The sequence below is a fragment of the Nyctibius grandis genome, chromosome 1, assembly GCF_013368605.1.
Source record: "Nyctibius grandis isolate bNycGra1 chromosome 1, bNycGra1.pri, whole genome shotgun sequence".
Classification (NCBI taxonomy): Eukaryota; Metazoa; Chordata; class Aves; order Nyctibiiformes; family Nyctibiidae; genus Nyctibius; species Nyctibius grandis.
In genome coordinates, this window is record NC_090658.1 from 128,058,621 (window position 1) to 128,078,759 (window position 20,139).

Sequence of the window (20,139 nt, forward strand, 5' to 3'; positions counted from 1 at the left end):
TGATCATCTGATCGTTTAATTTATTCATTTAATCAGCAACAGATTCGAACACAAATGTTTTAAAAGAAATTTTGCAGGCAAATGCACTTACTTCAGTAAGTGGCTTTAAAATAAATTTGCCTTTCAGTAATGAAATGAAAAGATATTGCTCTGAAAGAGGTAGTATAGAATATCTGTAAGATAGTCTTCAAAGTTATGATCATCCACTGGTGTTTTGGAAAAGGGCTGTGTGTCAATAACCTGACCTTTGGTTAGTTTAAATAAGAAATAATTGCTAATAAGAGAAAATAATGCTAAGATAAATCTTTATGTTTCTTTAAGTACAACTCCTTTTTTCATTTTATTAAAATTTCATCTATCTGTATTTAATCTCTTTTAAAAAAAGAAAAAAAGAGATACTCTGCATTAGAAACATTAAATTTGAAGTTTTCATTTAGACAACCACCAATCCCAGTGGCTTCTGGTCAGTTTGACCCTTACAGAGAAAGAGATCTGTTTTCTGATTAGGACTGGATACAGAAAATATCTTTTAAAGGATGGCTGACCTAACCTCCAAAATGTTACTAATTTGAAAAATATGAACAGTCTCCTAAAGTTTCTTCTGAGAATGACAGAAATCTGAGACAGAGCTTTCAGCATCCTGGTGGTGGAATCTAATTTCAAGTTGAAAGTTACACAGAGTTGCTGCCATTTAACACATCTTTTTCAGATAGTTTTATGCACAGCTTAATAAATGTCGATACTGAATGAGTTTTTAGTCATTTCTTTAAAAGAATAAGCCTTATTTAAGCTTTTTTATGTTAAAAAAATTCAAAGTGAGCACAAAGGTAAGACAGAAAGTGTTCAGTGGATATTGGAGAGGATGAAACATTGGCAGTCTTTTATGAGAAAGAAAAGAAATGCTAGTCATTGTGAACCTCACATTTAGGTAGTTGTACTTTAACTTTGGTTTACTTTTCAGTCCCAACCTCAAAGCTCATCCTTTGCCCTGTGTCTCATTTAACTCCTTGCTTTCCTTTCCTGCCGGTATATGGCTCCCTCACTGATGAGCAAAAGGGCTCTTAGCAAAAAATTTTAAGCTTCTGTAAGGCTGGACACCTCTCCGTAGTGTCCAGTAACATATTACACAGAAATTGTAATTATGTACAAAAGAAACTCTACTTACTCAAAGTATTCAAAGCTTTGATTAATTTGGAAATAACCAACTAAAGAAAATAGCCTAAGACAGAGAACCAAATGCCACTGACATCTGAAGTATGGAGGTGCGTGATTGGGATAAAGAACCTTAGGAGAAACAAATCATACACTTCAACGGCACAGTCACATTGCAAAGAAAGTAATGTTTAAAGCTCTGATTAAAAAAAAGTTTATCTAGATAGCCAAAACCTACTGTATTTCATTTCCTGATGACACTATCACAGACAACTGTGTGAACTGTCTGTTGCACAGAGTCTGTTTGGGGTGAAGAGCAGTTTGAAAAATGCTGGAAAAAGTCTGAAACATGCTGGGAAAATTCTGTGTCCAATCTTTTCATATAGGGTGGTCAAACTGTAAAGCCTGGATTAATCTGTCTTGAGCTGAGAACTTGTCTAAGGCTTCTGACCATAGGGAATGAAAGAACTTTGGGTTGTGCATGATCAGCAGCTCTCCACCATAGCAGGGTGGAGACCACAGGAGGAAATCAAACATGCCTGGATGATCAAAACAAGATATTTGATTTATTGTCTTGCTCTGGGCTGCAGTGATCTATCTCAGGACTGCCTGACAGATACCCAAGACAGCCCTCGTTGCAGGTTGTTTTGCATGCCTCATTGTCCCTTTTCCTATTTCTTTGCCTTCTCCATCCTTGCCCACTACTGGTTAAATTTTGTTTGGTCTCAGATTTGCTACATCTGTGCCTGAGGTTGTTATTTCAGTTATGCTTACAGAGGCACTGCTGCCTTTCAAGGTTATGCTCCCCAGAAGATCCCCAATTCTCCCCTACAATTATCTGTGCAATTAGGCCATTTCTCATATAGGTCACTTTTCGTTTTTCATGGTGTTATCTGTTATTCTTATCAGAGTGTTATATTGTTTCCTGTCACATCCAGCAATTTTCTCATGTAATGGTCTGTAGTTTCTCACATCCTGTTCATTTAGTTTAACTTCACATGAGGGGTTTAGGCATCTGGCTGCACCACGTTGTTCAAGAGGTCACTTGTCCTGTTTCTTGTTTGGTGTTTTTACAACACATACTTTTTACATTTTCAGTTGTCCTACTGCTTTTTCTGTATTATTTGTTAGCTTTTAAGTATTGTGAACATCAGAATGGACCTGTTGAAGTGTTTTTCACAGATGTGTTTGTAATCCTTCTTCCAGTTGTTAAAGTCATATACTCCTCACGTGGTTTCAGCCGTCTAAAATACAGTTTCCCAGGCTAAGCTAGACTTAGAAACATAGAATCACAGAATGGTTTGGGTTGGAAAGGACCTTTACAGGTCGTCTAGTCCAACCCCCCTGCAATGAGCAGGGACATATTCAACTAGACCAGGTTGCTCAAAGCCCCATCCAACTTGACCTTAAATGTTTCCAGGTATGGGGCATCTACCACTTCTCTGGGCAACCTGTGCCAGTGTTTCACCACCCTCACAATTTCTTCCTTACATCTAGTCTGAATCTCCCCTCTTTTAGTTTAAAACCATTACTCCTTGTCCTACCATTACAGGCCACTTGTCCTATCGCTACAGGCCCAACTTCTAGGATCCTTCTTTGTCAAAAAGGAAGCAAAGAATTTCCTGAAAATGGTAGCTGGTTAGGTGGAATAAATTTCTATGTAAAAGGATCCATCTCCCTACTTTGTTTTTTTTGAGAGAACTTGAAGGACCAGTTTCTCTAGGGAAGTAATCTTCTGAAAAAAAGTGGAGGATAATAATGAGTACTTAGTGTATGAGGGCCTGGGGTATGATGGAAAGATCATAAGAAGAACTGGAGAACAAAACTACATAGTTTATTTCTCCCCCTTTTGTTTTAAAGAACTAAAAATAACTATTGAGGACATAATTCTGAAAGATTTACTCACAGAGAGCAGTACTTTCTCACTCAGGTGTTCCTTTGTGGTCACCACTCACAATCAGTGAAATTGCTTCACAACTGTAGGTGAATGAAAGACCCTCTGAATCCCCAAGCAGAATTTTGAGGGGTGAGCTTCATGTATAGAGGATAAGATTTTCACAGTCTATCTACATATGGAATATTTTTCACGTACTTCAATACTTTCTGTTTGTAAATTATGCACAAAATACTTCTAAAATCTTTACATATGCAATATTTACATTGTTAAATGCCTTCTCAGTTTTTACAAAAATGATTGTGTGAAAGCTTTGAAAGAATAACAGATGTCTTCTAGCCAGCAAGGTAGAAAAGTCAGTTGTTGCACATCTGCAAAAGAGCATATCTGAACCAAAGTGTCTTACAACAAATGTATTTTCATTCATAGATAGAAATCTGACATATATAGCAGTATACAGCTGATATAACATATGGGACAGCCCTGACTAGGATCTTTCTAAAGTTTTTCAAGGAAAAATGCATCAGCAGAACTGAAAATATCAGTGGCATTTTATATGAGAGGAGTTTTTTCTCTCTGATAAGTAAGACTTGAAATATGCTAATATAAAAAAGTCTTGAAAGTTCATCCACTATAGCTTGTCCTTCTGAGACATCAGTGGTAGCTTTCTGTGTCTGAATAATGCCTAGAGGCACTGTGATCCTTCTGTTAGATTTTCATCTCTCATCCATTGCCTCTAGATGGATGACCACATGTAGGTAGGCACAGATGTGTGCCTACACACACATAGGAATTCTCATAGAATTCCTTCAGATACCTCTATTTTTGTCTCTTTTAATTGAGCAGCCATTATCATCACTTCTTGGGTGGAGTTCATTTACCTCAATTTAGCTTTAATTTTCTTCTTTCTTCTTTCTTCTTTCTCGTTTTAGGAGGCAGTGACTTCAAAGGTAGCATATCACCACACAGAAGTTCTTCACTGAGTATTCTGTAGGTTGAACACACTTGCTTTCTGATCAGTTCCTAACTACTCACAGTTTTTCTTGGAGCTAGCATTTAGTTCAGTTTATATCTATTGACATTAACAGTGCTACTATGCACTTACTACTGTTTGATGCAACAAGACATATTATGTAATTACCTATTTCTCATAGCTCCTACTCAATTCCCTTACTGTGTCCTTGAAACAGTCTAAATAAATCTGTACCAATAATGAAATTTTTCACCATTTCAATTTCTTCTCCCTTTCAATAAGCATATTACTAACAAAGAATCTTGATACTCATATTGACACTTAGTATACCTTGTCAATCACTATATTCTGTGCTTTGCCATGAAAATGATTTCAACATTTTGTTTCCTGTTGTAACCAGTCTTCAAAATACAGCACATTTTCTTCCCCATCCAAAAACAGGACAACATACTTTCTTAAAAATTTAATCTGGGGTGCTCTGGTGAAAAGCTTATTAGAATCCAAATAAACAATATCAATCCATTTCTTCTTGATTACCCCTATGTAGTTGAAAGATGTGACTATAACTCAGAAATCTTGCAGTTAAACACAATATCCTGTAACAGGCTTGAAAGACAAAGGTTGTTGCAATGGCTATATTGACTCTGTGATGACAAAAGGTAAAATATAGATAATTTTGTAGAGAAGTTTCTGGTGGATTTTTCCTGATGATCAAATACATTGGAAGGATATAATCAATTCACCTGAGCTTGTCATAATGACTATGTGTTCTAAAATCAAGCTTGTTTTATATTACAAAAATATAGCTATCTACAGCCCCTTCTTGAAAACCTAATGTAGTTAGGATAATACTCGGATGTTGTTTTTTATCATTAGAAACTGAAAAGAGCATCGTTAGGACAAATATTACAGATTAATTATTTTTCTACATGGTGGCTTCAAATCTGCTGTGCTCATCATAGTTGTTGGAGTGAATTTCATGTGGTTTCTCCTCTTCTGGAACCTGAAAATTAGAGAAGAGTTCAGCTGATGACATATAGACTTCCTTTTGCCATAAAAGGAGACTAAAATGCACTGACAATGTCATTCTGTTTGTATATATTATGTGTCTATTTATTGACATTGGCCCAGCCTGACATGAATCACCAGTTCTGAATTCTTAGGGATGAATTCAGGGTTTTCGTAACAGAAGAATTCCTTAACACTGATGTTAGCTACCAGAGTGCAAAATTAATATCTGGGATTTTCAAAGAGCTCTAAAGAAACAAGGTGACCATCTCTAATGAAATATAAACAATGCTGTATGCTAAATGTCAATGTCCCTTCCCACTCCCTGATAAAGCTCACTTAGAATATTTCTGAGCAGTTCTACTGATACTACAGGACTTTCAATTGAGCATGGTTGTACTATTATCACTGGTCAACACAGGCTGTGAATTCTTCAGCCACACTTTAAAACTTTCATTTTCCTGACATTTTTTATCATTTACATATGACAGCCTATTTCAAGCCTTGCTGAAAACCAGTGCTTTGACTTTCTTGAGGTCAAACAGTGAATGACTTGCAGACCTGTCATTGAAAGTTATTTTTTCTGATTGTCATTGCTACAGCTGATCTTTTGGCTCAAAACTTCCCCTTAGGCTGCAAACTTTCTCTTACCAAAAGCCAAATTGTGTGTTCATACCGGAGTTTAATTCATTAAAAAATGTAATAAAGTCTCCTTTTGGGTTCACAACATTTTATTTATAAGGAAAATATATGATGTATTTCTTCTTGTCTTGCCTTTTTGAGTTTGTCCTGGCATAAAGCATAAAATTCAGATTGCCTAAATTAAGAATCTGTCAGCAGTCTCTAATTAAGGGAGATGCAGAAAGCCTACAAACAGTACAGGGAGCTTCTTAGCTTAGCCAAGAGGAAAGGTATGTCTGAGTTTCTACTCTGCACTTGATTGTAGGCATCCAACTCAGAGATGTATATGGGACTCAACTGATCAAATCTAGGTGTCTATGGTACACAGCTCTACATTTGAGGTAGGGAATGAAAGGTCTTTCATTATCAGTGGGGAATATAGAGACGTTCAAGGTTTTAGTTCATGTAACCTAACATAGATCTGGAAGGATTCGAATGAACTGCAATCTAGAGACATCTTTTCATTGAGCCCTGACAGGGCTATTTCAGATGTACTTGTTTCTCAGCCCCATTGTTTGTGTCTTCGTGCATAAAACTATAGTGCCAGGAGGCCTGTCTTCTTCTGATAACCTCAGTGGTCAGGTCATTCAACCAGGAAGCAGAAGAGCTTCTGCTCAGCCTAAGGGAGACTCACCCTACAAATACTGAAGAAGTGCTCTAAATTTGATTCCATATGAAATTTTAGTTGACACTAGAAAAGCAGAACCATTTAGCCAAAAATGCAAATATCATGTGTCTAAACTACAAGAAGGAAGAGGATACCTGACACAGCGATCACTTTAGAGAGATAAAGAGCTCCACTGAGGTCTCAGTTTGTTGGCTTTATTTCTGCTTTTTGTTCAAGGTTAGTCCAATACAAATAGCATGACTAGCTAGCAATTCCAAAAAAGATCCTGAAGGTGGCCTTGATAAATTCACAGCCTGAGGCAGAGCAACATTTTTGAAAGCTGACTCGTGTGCAAATCCCAGGAGAACAGTACTGTGCTGTACATCTTCCGACATAATGAAAACAAAGGCAGGTTGTATCTTACCTCCCAATAAACAGAGTCATCAAAGCAGTTCTGGTCAGATGGTTGTCCCAAGAAGGGCAGCTTTAAAATACCACCTGCAGGAAAAACAGCATCAGAGGTTAAAAAAATGGACAAAATGCCCAAATAAATGTTCCTCAGATGTAGCTTAGAGGGTCATCTAAGTTTTCTAACTCATTTCTTAGTCTACAGAAATGCCCAACCATCTTGGGACACCAGGTCACTCATTATGAAAGGTGATGCAAGTTTCTTCATGTCGACATAAATAAGAGCTTGTTTTTAATTGCTCAAACCTTTCCCAGATTTCAGACTGGAATTTTCTATTTCAGCCTGAATTTTTGTTTGGAAAGTATCCACAATCACATGGAAACATGTGACACCTAAATGAATATGTCTTAATCTCAAAATAGTTTCTGTTCAGAAATTTAAGTGTCTGAATCTAGACAAGAATTCTGTTTGGAAGATCTTATTATTCCTATATATACCACCCAGTGTCTTTGAAGCATGTATTCAGTAACATATCTAGGCTTCATTTGAAGGCAAAATTATTGGAAAACTGCTTTTGCATATTTAAATTTCTGCCAGTGTGCCATCATGCATTATTTCTATTTTTCTGTCTTGTATTATTCGCATGAAATTGTTGATATATCAAAGTTCTCCAGGGGCAAACCTCTAAATTCACTTATATTTCAGTTGCTGTATGCATCAGACTGACCTGTCAGTGCTCCGCCCACCAGTGCAATTCCAACTGTACTGCCCAGGGCAGCAGCCTGCATGCCAGGAGTAAAGCGGACACCTTGCCTGAAAAGGGCAGAAAAACATCGACAATCAAAAAACTCTTACACTTTGAGACTGATAATTGTTCTTACAACACTGTACTTGCTTGACAAGATTTTCTATCTTCTAACTTACCTAGCTTCCTCTTTTATCGCAGTTACTACAATGCCAGCGATACCTCCCAGCAGTCCAGGTAAACCATGTAAATTATGAACTCCACAAGTGTCTTGAATGTTCAGCTTGGATGCCAACAAAGGCTGAAATGAGGGGAAATATGAAATTTATAATGAGTCTATAGTCTTCCATTATCTCTAGAATGTCATGCAAAAGAAAGTAGTGCAGAAGTACAAGAAACAATTTAACTTATTTCATGTACGCAAAGTTTAGCTATAAAACTTGCCATCTTTCCCTTCACAGAATCACAGAATCACAGAATGTTAGGGATTGGAAGGGACCTTGAAAGATCATCTAGTCCAATCCCCCTGCCGGAGCAGGATTGCCTAGATCATATCACACAGAAACGCGTCCAGGTGGGTTTTGAATGTCTCCAGAGCAGGAGACTCCACAACCTCTCTGGGCAGCCTGGTCCAGTGTTCGGTCACCCTCACCGTAAAGAAGTTTTTCCTCATATTTATGTGGAACCTCCTGTGTTCCAGCTTGCACCCATTGCCCCTTGTCCTGTCAAGGGATGTCACTGAGAAGAGCCTGGCTCCATCCTCATGACACTTGCCCTTTACATATTTATAAACATTAATGAGGTCACCCCTCAGTCTCCTCTTCTCTAAGCTAAAGAGACCCAGCTCCCTCAGCCTCTCCTCAGAAGGGAGATGTTCCACTCCCTTAATCACCTTCGTGACTCTGCGCTGGACTCTCTCTAGCAGATCCCTGTCCTTCTTGAACTGAGGGGCCCAGAACTGGACACAATATTCCAGATGCGGCCTCACCAGGGCAGAGTAGAGGGGGAGGAGAACGTCTCTTGACCTACTAACCACACCCCTTCTAATACACCCCAGGATGTATTACGTGTATTACAGGATGTATACACACCTTCACTGTGAAATTGTTTATATGCAGTGAAAACTAAGTTTGTGTGAATAATGGCACAAATGTCCAAGCTACCATCATAAATATCAAGGAACAAAACACATGACAATCCACTGATATTCCTACTCTTTTCAGCCACTGCAGCAAGAGTTGAGAGAGGCGGCTAATACATATATGCCTGTTCTGAGTCTGCTACTCAAGTATTTTCTTCCAGAATGTTTCTTCATCAGGAAATGACAGTTTAAACAGTTTTAGTCAGAATACTTTGTTTCTACATTTTGCACATGGAACAATTTCATTTTATAGTTCAAAGTATTTTTTGATTACAGGTCTATTTAGAAATTTTAAAAGACTGAAATGCAGTTAGTCCTATTTCACTGAAACATGGTCTTGGAGCAAAATTCTGGCAGCTCCTTGAACAGAAATCCCAACTTTAATGAACTCTGATATCTTCCTGATTGTTTTCTGTTTTTAGCTAGGTGATGGACTGAAGTTAGATCATAAGCATATATTTAAATCACACTGATTTAAAAATAGCCATTGTCTAGAGCTTACTCTCTGTACTGTATCAGTCAGTTTCTAAGCTCCCTTTCTAGCAAACCAAGGGAGCTCCAGTAAAGACAATGAAGCAATAAGTAAATGAGATCAGAGGTGGCTCCTCAATACCTACAGTTAGGAAGTGGAACCCAAGGACAGAGATGATTGCAGCAATGCTCCCAATGCACATGGCAGCAAAAGGGTGGATTGACAGGTCAGCACAGGTACCCACTGCTACTCCTCCTGCCAGGGTGGCATTTTGAATGAGAACCTGCAAAGAGCATCCAGAGGTGGAGGTGATATATGTGGAACAGAGGTTTGTTTTAAGGGCTGAGTGACTTTGAAGTCTTTTTTGCATACAGAAGTTTTCCTTTTCTTCAGGTAGTGTTTTTCCAATGAAGATGAACAGGGATTTAAAACACGGTTCCCTGTTACGTGTTCAGGGTGTTGGTTCAAAGCTGCTCTAAGCCAGTTTAACTGGGGCCAGTTTAATGAAGTCCAGCTTTTGCAAAGTCACTAAAACTCTTCTGACCTCTCAAGAAACCAGGCTGAGCCAGTGAGAGCTGTCTCCTACAAAAGCAGCCTATTCTGCAAGCTCATTGAACTGTGCCTGCTCATGCTGCGCTTAGAGGAACACTGCAAGTGCTGGGAAGAAGTGGGTGAAAACGTAGGGCTGGATTTTAGGGCAAGGAGATGAAAGGTTGGCAGCCTGGCAGCTCCAACCTAGTTTGGCTTTTCCTGCTGTGCAGCTGCACTGTGAGATTGCCAGGGAACAGGTCATTGCCTCGAGAGACCTATTTTGGCTATTGCAATATGGTAACTCACATAGGATCTTCTTTGGAATAAGACCCAAAATTCCACCTGAACATTGGACTAATGTCTCTATGGTCCAGCAGGTTCTGTGGACAAGAGAGAACAAGGGAGCAGGACCATCGCTATACTGTCTAAGAGCTTTTCACTCTCCAGATGCAGTGATCCCACTGAGGAATCGCCACAAACCTAAAGCGAGGTGGGTTTCCTCAGGGCCCAAACTTACATTGCAGCTTTTAGAACTATAATAGCTCTAATTTTGCCCATATCATAAGGCTCCAGATAGCTCACGGACATTGGGAATCTGCCTAATCATCCTTATTATAGAAAGGTGACTCGATTTAACAGAGGTTGCAATGTGATTCTTACCATGCTGAATTTGCCTCTTTGATCCACCAGGCTGGACAGGGCAAATGTTACGACAGTACATGCAGCCAAGGAATAGTAAGTGTTGACAATTGCTTTCATCTGGTAAATTGTTTCAGATGCAATGGCAGAGTTAAAACTGGGCCAAAAAAGCCAAAGGAACAGAGTACCTGGATGAATATAAGTCAAAACGAAACAAAGACTATTCAGTCACAAGAGGTGTTGTGAAAGATCCAACACAACAGAACTAGCTACAAGAAATGAGGAACATGATCAATAAGAAACATGAAATAGCCAAAATGCTGGAAGAAATAATAGATTATGCAGAAGCTTTTGACAGTGGCAACTGGGATTTTGACACATGGTCTCTGTGAAATCTTACTGGAAGACTTTAACACATTGTGACCCCTTGTCATGACCCACTCACTGCCAAAGCTCACCACTGCTGTGAAAACCATACCAGAATCGGATACATTAGCAAGACAGTTCACATGCAAATCCTTTATCATCTGTTGATACAACTGTTAGTTTTAGCTGGTAAATCGATCTATGAATAGATCTCATGGACAGATAGATGTATGGTTTCTAACATTCATTAGCAGGCCAGGCACAGCTCAATACTTTTAATTGTAGCCATTTCTATGGAAATTTAAACAGAAGATTTAATAAAAAGGGAGTCACCACTAATGCACAGTGAAAATGCATCTTTAATTTGATCTTTCCTTTTTTTTTAACTAAGGAAAAAAGTGTAAAAATATGTGTGTCACTGAAAACATTGTGCATGCATCAGACAAAAAAAAATGCCTCTAGGAGTGTACTTAAGAAAATGGATGCAGCGTAATAATAGGCGATAATTAAAACATAGGGATAAAAGAGGGATGAACAACTGATCAGCGTTCACTATTACTTCACTTACCAATCATGGCAAATATGTCCGAATGATAGGTAGATTCTTCATTTTCGTGTTTGTTTTTCAAACTGGGACGATACAAGACTAGGGTTACGGCCAAACCAAAATAAGCTCCAAAAGCATGGATAGTCATGGAGGCTCCAACATCTGTGGCCTGTAACAGGGACCCAAAATAAAGCTAGAGATTTTATACAGCATAAAGATGAGGATTTGATGAAGGAGAAGTCTGGATGACTTTAATGGTTTATTTTCTATGGTAGAAACTAGAACCTGGAATATGTAAACTGGAAATATTAAAAAGTGGAAGCATTTGTTATAAACAGAAAACAATTATTGCTAAATAGTTGTACCTGAAGTATTTCTGTAACTAGATGTTCGTTGCATGCAAAGATTGTGATCTCCAGAATTGTCAAGATCAGCATCTGAACAGGGCTTGTTTTCCCCAGGACTGCTCCAAATGAAATCAAAGCAGTGGCTGTGCTGAAGTCTGCATTTATCATGCTGAAGTTAAGAAAAAGAAGAAAAAACAAAACAAAGCAAAACAAAAACACAGAAAAAAAGAAAATCAGTTTGAAAAGACCTGAAATAAGGTTGTGATATCAAACCTGTCATATCATTACAATTATAGAGCTTTAACTCTTGAGATATAGAATTATCAAGATCATCTTTGTGGATGAAAATTAAATCAAACCTTTACAGGTGGGTTTTGTAGGGACCTTACCAGCTACTGAGGAAAAAGTTGGGAAGGTTACCTCCTACTTATGCCATATATGTGCTTGGCTGGTTGAAATGATAGTGAAAAGTCAGACGAGATGTGTATTGCAGATGTGCAGGGATATTTTCAGCTCCGACTGTCACTTGAGCTCTGAAGATGACAAGGAGCTCTTAGCTTTGGTCAGATAGTTTATCTCATTTCAAAAGCCTTGCATGCCTTTCCATCACTGTGCATCATGTTTGCACTAGCTGCCAGGAAGGACCGGTGCTAACAGGTTACGGGGAATGACAAAGATAAATAAAACTACAAATGGATTGAAAATTTGCAGCGCAGAGGGGCACTAACTTATGGGTTCCTCTACAAATGCCTGTCTTTAAGCAGAAATTACTTATTTCTGCTTGTCCCTCAGAAATGTTTGGATGCTGTTCCTTTCAAAATTGTCTACAAGTTGCCTCAGAAAACAGAACTGCAGATGTGGAAAACACTCTGAGACCTTGGTAGAAGCGGAGTAAATGAATGGAAGGCAGATTAAAAGTATCTAGAGACATTGCTCATAACGTCTTATTCTATGATTGGGGTCCAAAACCTACTGCAGTGTGGTGATCATGCAAATTGTTCCTTGAGAAGTAGGAGAAAACCTCATGAGTGGATAGACACACTGTTCTAGCCAGACACACTGACCCCACGTGTCATGGAAGGACAGATCCTTTCGTGCCTACTGGATGCAGGAGGTGCTGTGCTACTGCTGGAAATCTTCCAGCTTCCACAGCTCCAGAGATTCACAGCAGTCTCTCTACACAACCTATGGCCCACATGTAACATAACACCTCAAACTTCATCCCACATTTTGGTTCCCTTGGCCCAGTGCACCAGGTGTTGCCCCTTAGAGGTGAAGGGCAGATGAATGTTGAGAGGGGGACAGTCAGATTTCAGTGAACTTAGAAGTCTGTTCCCACAGACATTGTAGTTTATGGCTTCTCCTCATATCTTAAGGGATAGAAATGTCAGTTTTGATAAATTCACATATACCTTTTGATATTAACATTAATTTTCCCTCTTTTCATGTGCCAAAATCCTTGCATCAGGGTTCCCCACTGGAGACCAAAGGCAGCAATGAGCATGTTGATACCAACACTGCTGAATCCATATTTCTTCAGAAAGGTCATCAGGAAACCAAATCCAACAAATATCATCACATGGACGTCCTGAAAGACTGAAAAGAAAACATGTCTGTGTAGCGGGTATGAAGAGTGACTATGTAGGGAGGAAAGCTAGGGAAAAATGAAGATTTAATAGAAAAGTGTTCCAAATTCATGTCATCAGTGTGATCCATCCTTCCCCACTTCCTGACCAGTCTACTAGTTGAAGATTGAGTGTCTGGAAAACGCAGGACCCAGTTATTGATTTTATTCCTTGCTATATCATTATGGAAAGAACACTAGATCTCTATACTAGCAAATTTAATGAGTCTGGAACTGTTCTCTGGGTGTGAAGCTATCTGGAACATCACATCTTCATGTCCTTACAGAAAAGTTCTCTTCCCCCTCAAATAAAGGTTGTCACATCCAGCGTGTTCTGGCTAACTCCAAAATTGTACATGGGATTTGTTTGGTAGAAAGCTAGTTGGCCCAGTGCAAAGGTATGCTTGTGATCCCTAAAAATTACGGTGCAAAAGATTGATTTCTTCACCTGGGTAAAAGAAAAAGGCATTTAAGGTAATGTCTAAACTAGTAAATTAATGTTGCTAATCAGCATATACTTAACCCTCCTTCAAATATGATTTTTTTCCTTTAAATATTTTTTTTTCCTTCAAAAATGAATTTTGTTAAAAAATGTCTAGTCCTTTTTCTACTATGTTTTTACTGTGTACAAAAATTTCATTTTTTAGGCTTTTTAATACAAACTGAGTTTACCACCACAACATGGATATTTTATATTTTAAAATATTTTGTTACTCTGAGAGTTTTATGTGATTCAATGCACTCTACACCAAACAGGTTTGAGTCCTGTAACTAAAGCTTTTTCTCTGATTTTATTGTTAGTAAGAAGCTCAGTATAGAGAAACGATTTCTTTTCATTTCGATTTCATTGCCTCTTACATGTAAATATGCAGGAAAAACCTGAGACGTTAACGCGGTTAGTATAATATTTGGCTTGAAGTTACGTTTCCTGGTTACACACTTACTGCATTCCTATAGTTTTGTTATATGCATTACCATGTTTAGCCAAAAGAGGGCACAGAAGTACAATAAGTTACTGGAGATTCCTAATAAACTCTTTATATTTGCACTGTCATATTCCAGCCCTGACATAGCACTGAAATACATACATGCGTGCATGGACTTTTTACAAGGGTGTGTAGTGATAGGATGAGGGGTAACGGTTTTAAACTGAAAGAGGGGAGATTTAGATTAGATATTAGGAAGAAATTCTTTCCTGTGAGAGTGGTGAGACACCGGCCCAGGTTGCCCAGAGAAGCTGTGGCTGCCCCCTCCCTGGCAGTGTTCAAGGCCAGGTTGGATGGGGCTTTGAGCAACCTGGTCTAGTGGAAGGTGTCCCTGCCTGTGGCAGGGGGGTTGGAACTAGATGATCTTTAAGGCCCCTTCCAACCCAAACCATTCTGTGATTCTATGATTCTATGATTTTATATAGTAAGATCCTTTACACTGGGATACACGTATCTTTCCTGCTAGGAAAAGGATGCATAAAAATGCAGGTGGTTCACAGACATCCCCAATCCTTTTGCTTCCTCTTTAGGCTGAACATTTTCACATTTATTTCTTGACTTCAATAATAGCCAGTGATGGGATTTTTGAGGCCCCTGCAGTCCTTTGGGAGCTTCCCATCTTGCTCCACATTACTCAGTTTCCAGAACTACTATCCAAACTCTTGTGTTCTGCTTAATGCTTATGTTAAAAGATATACAATCAACTTCCCGACTTAGGCTTCTGCTTTTGATATATTTGCATATTTTGTATTGCAATGCCGTGTGAAAATAACTGTCTGGCTTAGAGCTCAACATATTCCCTTGCTTCAGCGGACCGGGCAAGAGGTGAAAAAAATATGGCTGGGGACAATGCAAACCATGCTAATATAACCTTCTTGATCCCACCAGCAGCAAAGTCTTTAGTGTCTCAGTGGATGCAGAACTCAAAACACAGCTTAATTTACCCATATTCCTGTGTCAGAAGGAGTCAGTGGAGGGTGTTTAGGAAAAGGGCATTAAAGTACAACATCATCTGACGGCTACATCTGTCTATGCACCCTCCCAGCTTGCACCACCCTGTGCCACAGGAACACAGAGCTGTACCTGACTTGACTGGGCTGGTGGACTGCACATCTAGAGCAACTCTTCTTCAAATGTCTTGAAAAACATGTAGCAGTGGTTAGTGCCAGTAGGACTGAGTGTGGGTAACCTTCCCAGCATTCCTCTAACACCATCCTGATGATCTCAGGTACAGGTGATCACCCACCTTTTTCTTTAAGTGGGACAAAAGCATGTTGGCAGGTCACATGAGAAAGCTCTTTTCAAATAAGGGAAGGAGTAACCCAAGTTCTCTTTCCCTCTTTTTTGAGGATAAGTGAAAATTGGATGCTGAATAAGTCTTTTTCCCTTCTTTTAAAAATAATTTTCTACGAGTGACCATTCACCCAGTAGCCTGTGGGATCAGCATCTTTGCATTTGAGAAGTGGCCCAGGTTATTTCTCTTACACTTGTAAAACTACTTTATTAAAAGTTTGTTACTGTTACCAAAAAAATACAGAGCTAGAGAGCAAATCCATAAAAGCTGCACAGCAACATCTACAAAAGTAACCTTTTTGTTTGACTTTAGCAGAATAAAATGGAAATGTGTTTAATAAATGCTTAGTATGACAAGTCAAAGTGATATACGACTTCAAAGGTTTCAGTTTATATCACACTTGAGTTTCATGCACAAAAGGAGAGGTACTTTTGAAAATTACCTACTTCTGCTATTTTTATTATTTAATCATCCTATGCCGTGGACTTTTGAATAAAGTTTTGGTTTTGCCCATTCAGGGTACTCAGCTCCAGATAAGAAAATTTTTCCAGTCTCCCAGAGGAGATTAAGGTTTGTTAGCATGCAGCATATTACTTGCTCTTGTTTGCAATCTCCTGGTTAAATCATTGCAGACAAAGCAAGTAAATTGTTCTCATCAAAACAATCCCAACCATGTATACAACATCTCAGTAAATCATGTCTAGATTAGTAGAAGATGCTTTACTGCCTAAGTAACCTGACTCTACATGTGAGCAAACGAACAGGTTTCAAAAGCATGTTGATGACTGAGGAGTTTAATTCTCAGTGCCCACGAATGGGGCTTCTGTATGCTCGGGTCTCTTGAAAGGTGCTTTTAGAAATCTTACCCCAGCCCTGAAAATTAGAAGCAATTCTATTTGAAAAAAAGCAGCTGGTTGACATGTAATCCTGGGTCCTCCTGAGCACTAGAAAGGTTTCATATGAATATTTTAAAGCTATCTGGACTTATTTACACAAAAGATTAAAAGTCTTGCTTAAAACTAGGTTAGTTCATGGATGTTGAGGACAAATTTCAAATTTCAGCCTATACCTTGTGCTTAGCTACCTCTTAGCATTCCTTTTAAAGAAGAGTAGGTCTGGAATGATTTCAAATGATGGAGAAAACAGCATGATTTGAAACAAACTGTTTCAGTAACTATTTGTGTTTAACAAAACATAGTACTTCTGTGAAACAGGAAAATAAAGATTGGGAAAAACGCTGCAGCACATTCTGAACAAAACCACATATTAACTCCACTGCAAGGTCTCTGCCTAGTGTTCAGTCTCAATGCAAAGATGCTTGTGGCATCTAGGTTTATACTAACACTGTGATTTTGCTCTGCCTAAAGGAGTAAACCGTAGAACCCTGAACAAGGGGAGTGCATAAGTTTTCCTAAGCCATGAGTCATGGATCAATCACAGGACATTACATATGAGATACTAAAGTAATCCTCTAGGAGTCCTTGCAAAACCATCACACACCCTTATGCTCCCATTCTAGTGGCACGGCACACCTGAAGTTGTCCATCCTATTCACCATGCCTGTACTTGCATCCACCAGAAATAGATATAATGCAAAGCTATGCTTTGGGAATGATCTCAGCTCAAGCCCCCTTACCTGAGTGCAAAACTATGGTGTTCCTCAGTTATTATTTTCATCTTTCTTCAGTCCAAAAATACTGAAACAGCTTGGATTCATGGTGCTGAGGTATTTAAGGCATATAAAAGAAGGCCCTGCACTGCAGTTCTGAGAATATAAATTGGCCCCTGGATGAAACAACTAAATCTATGAGGTACAGATGAGTTAACAGCCCTGGGGATAGCATGGGAAGCAGTTTGAACACATCATTTTGTGAATTCAGGGGAAGTCCTGGCTCAGGATATGTCCTAATACATCTATACAACCATAGCATTAACTTTCTGCCAGATCCTCGGGCAAACTCTGCACTTGTGTGCACTTTGTAGACAGGGAAGTCTGAGAGGAAGAGGACCTAAAAATGAAAATACGTATTAGGAAATCCTACTTTTATTCCACTTCTTTATTGTGAATGAGCCAAAACCATGCCAGAAGCTTGCTAGCAGTTCAATAATGTGGGCAGCTGGGGGACAGTTTGCAGATATAACATAGTTATACACTGCCTGTGCAGGAAGGAGTGGGAGATGGAAGTCAATTTCTGCCACATATTTTAGACACTGGTATTAGGGAAGAAATAACTATAGGTAATCCCTAACTGGACAGATTACATTTAAAGGCCTATATTGTAGTGGTAGCATCTGGTGAGAAGAATCCTGTTCTCTGTGATGTTGATGAGGCTCCTGCCCTCTCTCTGACACCTTTTAAAAATGGAAATATTAAATTAAAGCTCTGCACAAGGTCTGGGAGAGGGTTTTGTTAAGGGCAAGAACAGCCTATCCCAGGAGCTCCCCAAGGAAGAGAGTACCCACGGTGATGTGTGTGGCACAGGTAATCTTCATCCAGAAGACTCGAGGTTTACTAGGAAATGAACCACAGTACTGTAAGGGGCTACTGAAGACTATTAAATTACTGGCACAAAGATGAGGATCCCATGCACTTTTCTTCATTTTCCTTGATAAGGGGGACTCCAAGAAAATGGAGGTCAGTTTAGTACCAGAGCCAGCAGGTATGCTATTTAGACTGGAAAAGGGCATTTTCTCAGTTCTTGTGGAGCAAACAGACCTTAATCTGAGTCTGAAGGACCCATGACAGCATCCTTCTGGCTTACCAAATTATACAAAGATGCCCAAAACACTGTTGTTCCGTGGCTGTATCTGTTGTCATGTTGTTTTGGGGTAGAGTCAGAGAAGAGGTAAGTGGACAGATGTTTTAGGCAATAGCTCTGTTAATAAAATAACAGTACCAGAGTAGAATTATCTGTTCTGTGAAATTATTAATGTGGTCTCTGGCATAGTTTTTGCCTAGGCCAACTATCACCTCGTGGGTGACAGTGAACCAAGGGTCATTCCCAATATACTGTCTAGGTAAGGCCACCTAATTTAGGAACTGGGTTAGTTCAATACCATGGACATGGCCAAGCTGTATCTCAGAAAGAAAATGGGCACTGGCACAGCCTAAGTTACTGTCTCTTGGGGATACTGCTACATCTCAGTGGAGTTAACCCAAATGTGAGTAATTAGCCCCTGATGTTCATCAGCTGACTTGCATCTGGAGCTGAATAATGCCATGCATTCACTGTTCTCTCAATCGGACAATGCTCTGTGTTAGGATATACAACACAAGACTACTAGGGAGTGAAGTGACCCCAAGATCACATTCCCCTGTAAGAGTCACTTAAAGGCCAGTTGGAATGAGATAAAAAGAGGGATAAACTCAAAATTACATGGGTACTACATACAGGCAAGGAGTTCTGTACCATTATGATCATCATTAAGAGGACTGCAATCAGGGCTACAAGTCGTTAAGACATCAGAGCCAAGAAAATGAACAACAAACTTTCAATACTGCCACCAAGACACAGGCTGCTCCTCTGCAGACTTGTTTTTCTGTTTATTTACAACTGTCTGATCTTTGCATGAGGAGGAGGACGGTGGGAGAAGTCAGCAACCACTTCTCAGGCCACAAGCTTTCTCCCTGAACTTCATCAAGCATTTGCAGAACAACAAATCAACAGAAACGTTTGCAGGCTGAACCATTACTGTCTACAGCTGAGCCACTGCTTTGAAAGATAGGAGGGGGTTATCCACCTTGTGACAGAAACTATAGCCCTTCGTGGAGTCCAGTTTCTGCAAACTATTTTGTAACGATGATGAATATGCTGCCCGATTTCCATGTTCTCATAAGACAACCTTTCGAAACCTGGATGGTAGTAATGAAATGTTCTGTACATTTTCATTATTTGATACAGTAATCGGGATAGGAGGTCTGGCAAGAAGCACTACCATTCATCTCTGGAAAATGCTAGAATTGCTCAAAGCAATTCATATTTCTTCGTGTTTTAACTTGCTATGCAATCTCTAGAGCTATTTTCAGGACTCTTCTCTCCCAGAACAGCTAACTTCTCAGCAGTGAGCTACTCTCAGAATTTTATATGTGCTCAACTTGAATTTGTCTTTGAAGCCTGCTGCTTTCACACCTCAGAAAAAGTTTGTTTGCCCCAAAGCATGCCTTCTTTTCTAGCTATATCAGTAGGTCTCGTAACTTATTCAGAAATCTTGCTTAGGATTAGTTTAAAGAAATTCTAACTTCTATAAATCTTAGACAGCAACACTTACATGGGTATAAAGTTGGGGAGGCATCACTGGTGTCATATTCCACAAATATCCCAAACAAAACAATGATGATCACTTCCAGAAGAAGAGCCAGGATCGAGAACTTGAACCTCATGTTGGTGTCAAGGGCTGAAGGCATTACAGGAGAGCAGGCGGCTGTGAGAGCCTGATAAAAGACGCTTGCCTTCAGTGGAGCTGCCTAATTCAGTGGATCTGGGTGATATAGCAAAAAAAAAAAAAAGAAACAGAGAGCCAGGCAAACACACCGTCACACCCACTATGGGAGGGAAACAGTATGGGTCAATGTAACGATTTCTATTTCCCAGGCTATTTCTGTGCATGGAGTGCTGGCTTATATTATTTTTTCAGTTTGTAATGCAAAACAGCTCATTTAGCTACAGATATGCTTCTTACTGTATTACATGTATTTTAAAAAGGAAATAGCCTAAAAGAAAAT

The 20,139-nt window shown here is 39.3% G+C and overlaps 1 protein-coding gene across 1 annotated transcript; it reads right to left on the bottom strand.

Moving 5' to 3' along the window:
• Nucleotides 1-123: 123 nt before the first annotated feature.
• Nucleotides 124-19,862, bottom strand: RHAG (Rh associated glycoprotein). The gene is made up of 10 exons (XM_068421287.1): nt 19,686-19,862; nt 12,925-13,108; nt 11,531-11,681; nt 11,187-11,334; nt 10,274-10,440; nt 9,228-9,365; nt 7,649-7,770; nt 7,452-7,537; nt 6,740-6,813; nt 124-5,022 (listed from the first exon to the last, which is right to left on the bottom strand). The coding sequence occupies exons 1-10, from the start codon at nt 19,819-19,821 to the stop codon at nt 4,945-4,947; spliced, it is 1,284 nt and encodes a 427-aa protein (XP_068277388.1). The 5' UTR covers nt 19,822-19,862; the 3' UTR covers nt 124-4,944.
• Nucleotides 19,863-20,139: the final 277 nt, after the last annotated feature.

Bases quoted from the DNA above. Each gene is read 5' to 3' on its own strand.
- RHAG (XM_068421287.1), bottom strand. From the start codon at position 19,821: ATGCCTTCAGCCCTTGACACCAACATGAGGTTCAAGTTCTCGATCCTG. The intron at 13,109-19,685 runs GTAAGTGTTGCT...TTTTCTTTTCAG, and splicing joins CTCCCCAACTTTATACCCAT to TCTTTCAGGACGTCCATGTG. The intron at 5,023-6,739 runs GTAAGATACAAC...TCTAATTTTCAG, and splicing joins ATGACTCTGTTTATTGGGAG to GTTCCAGAAGAGGAGAAACC.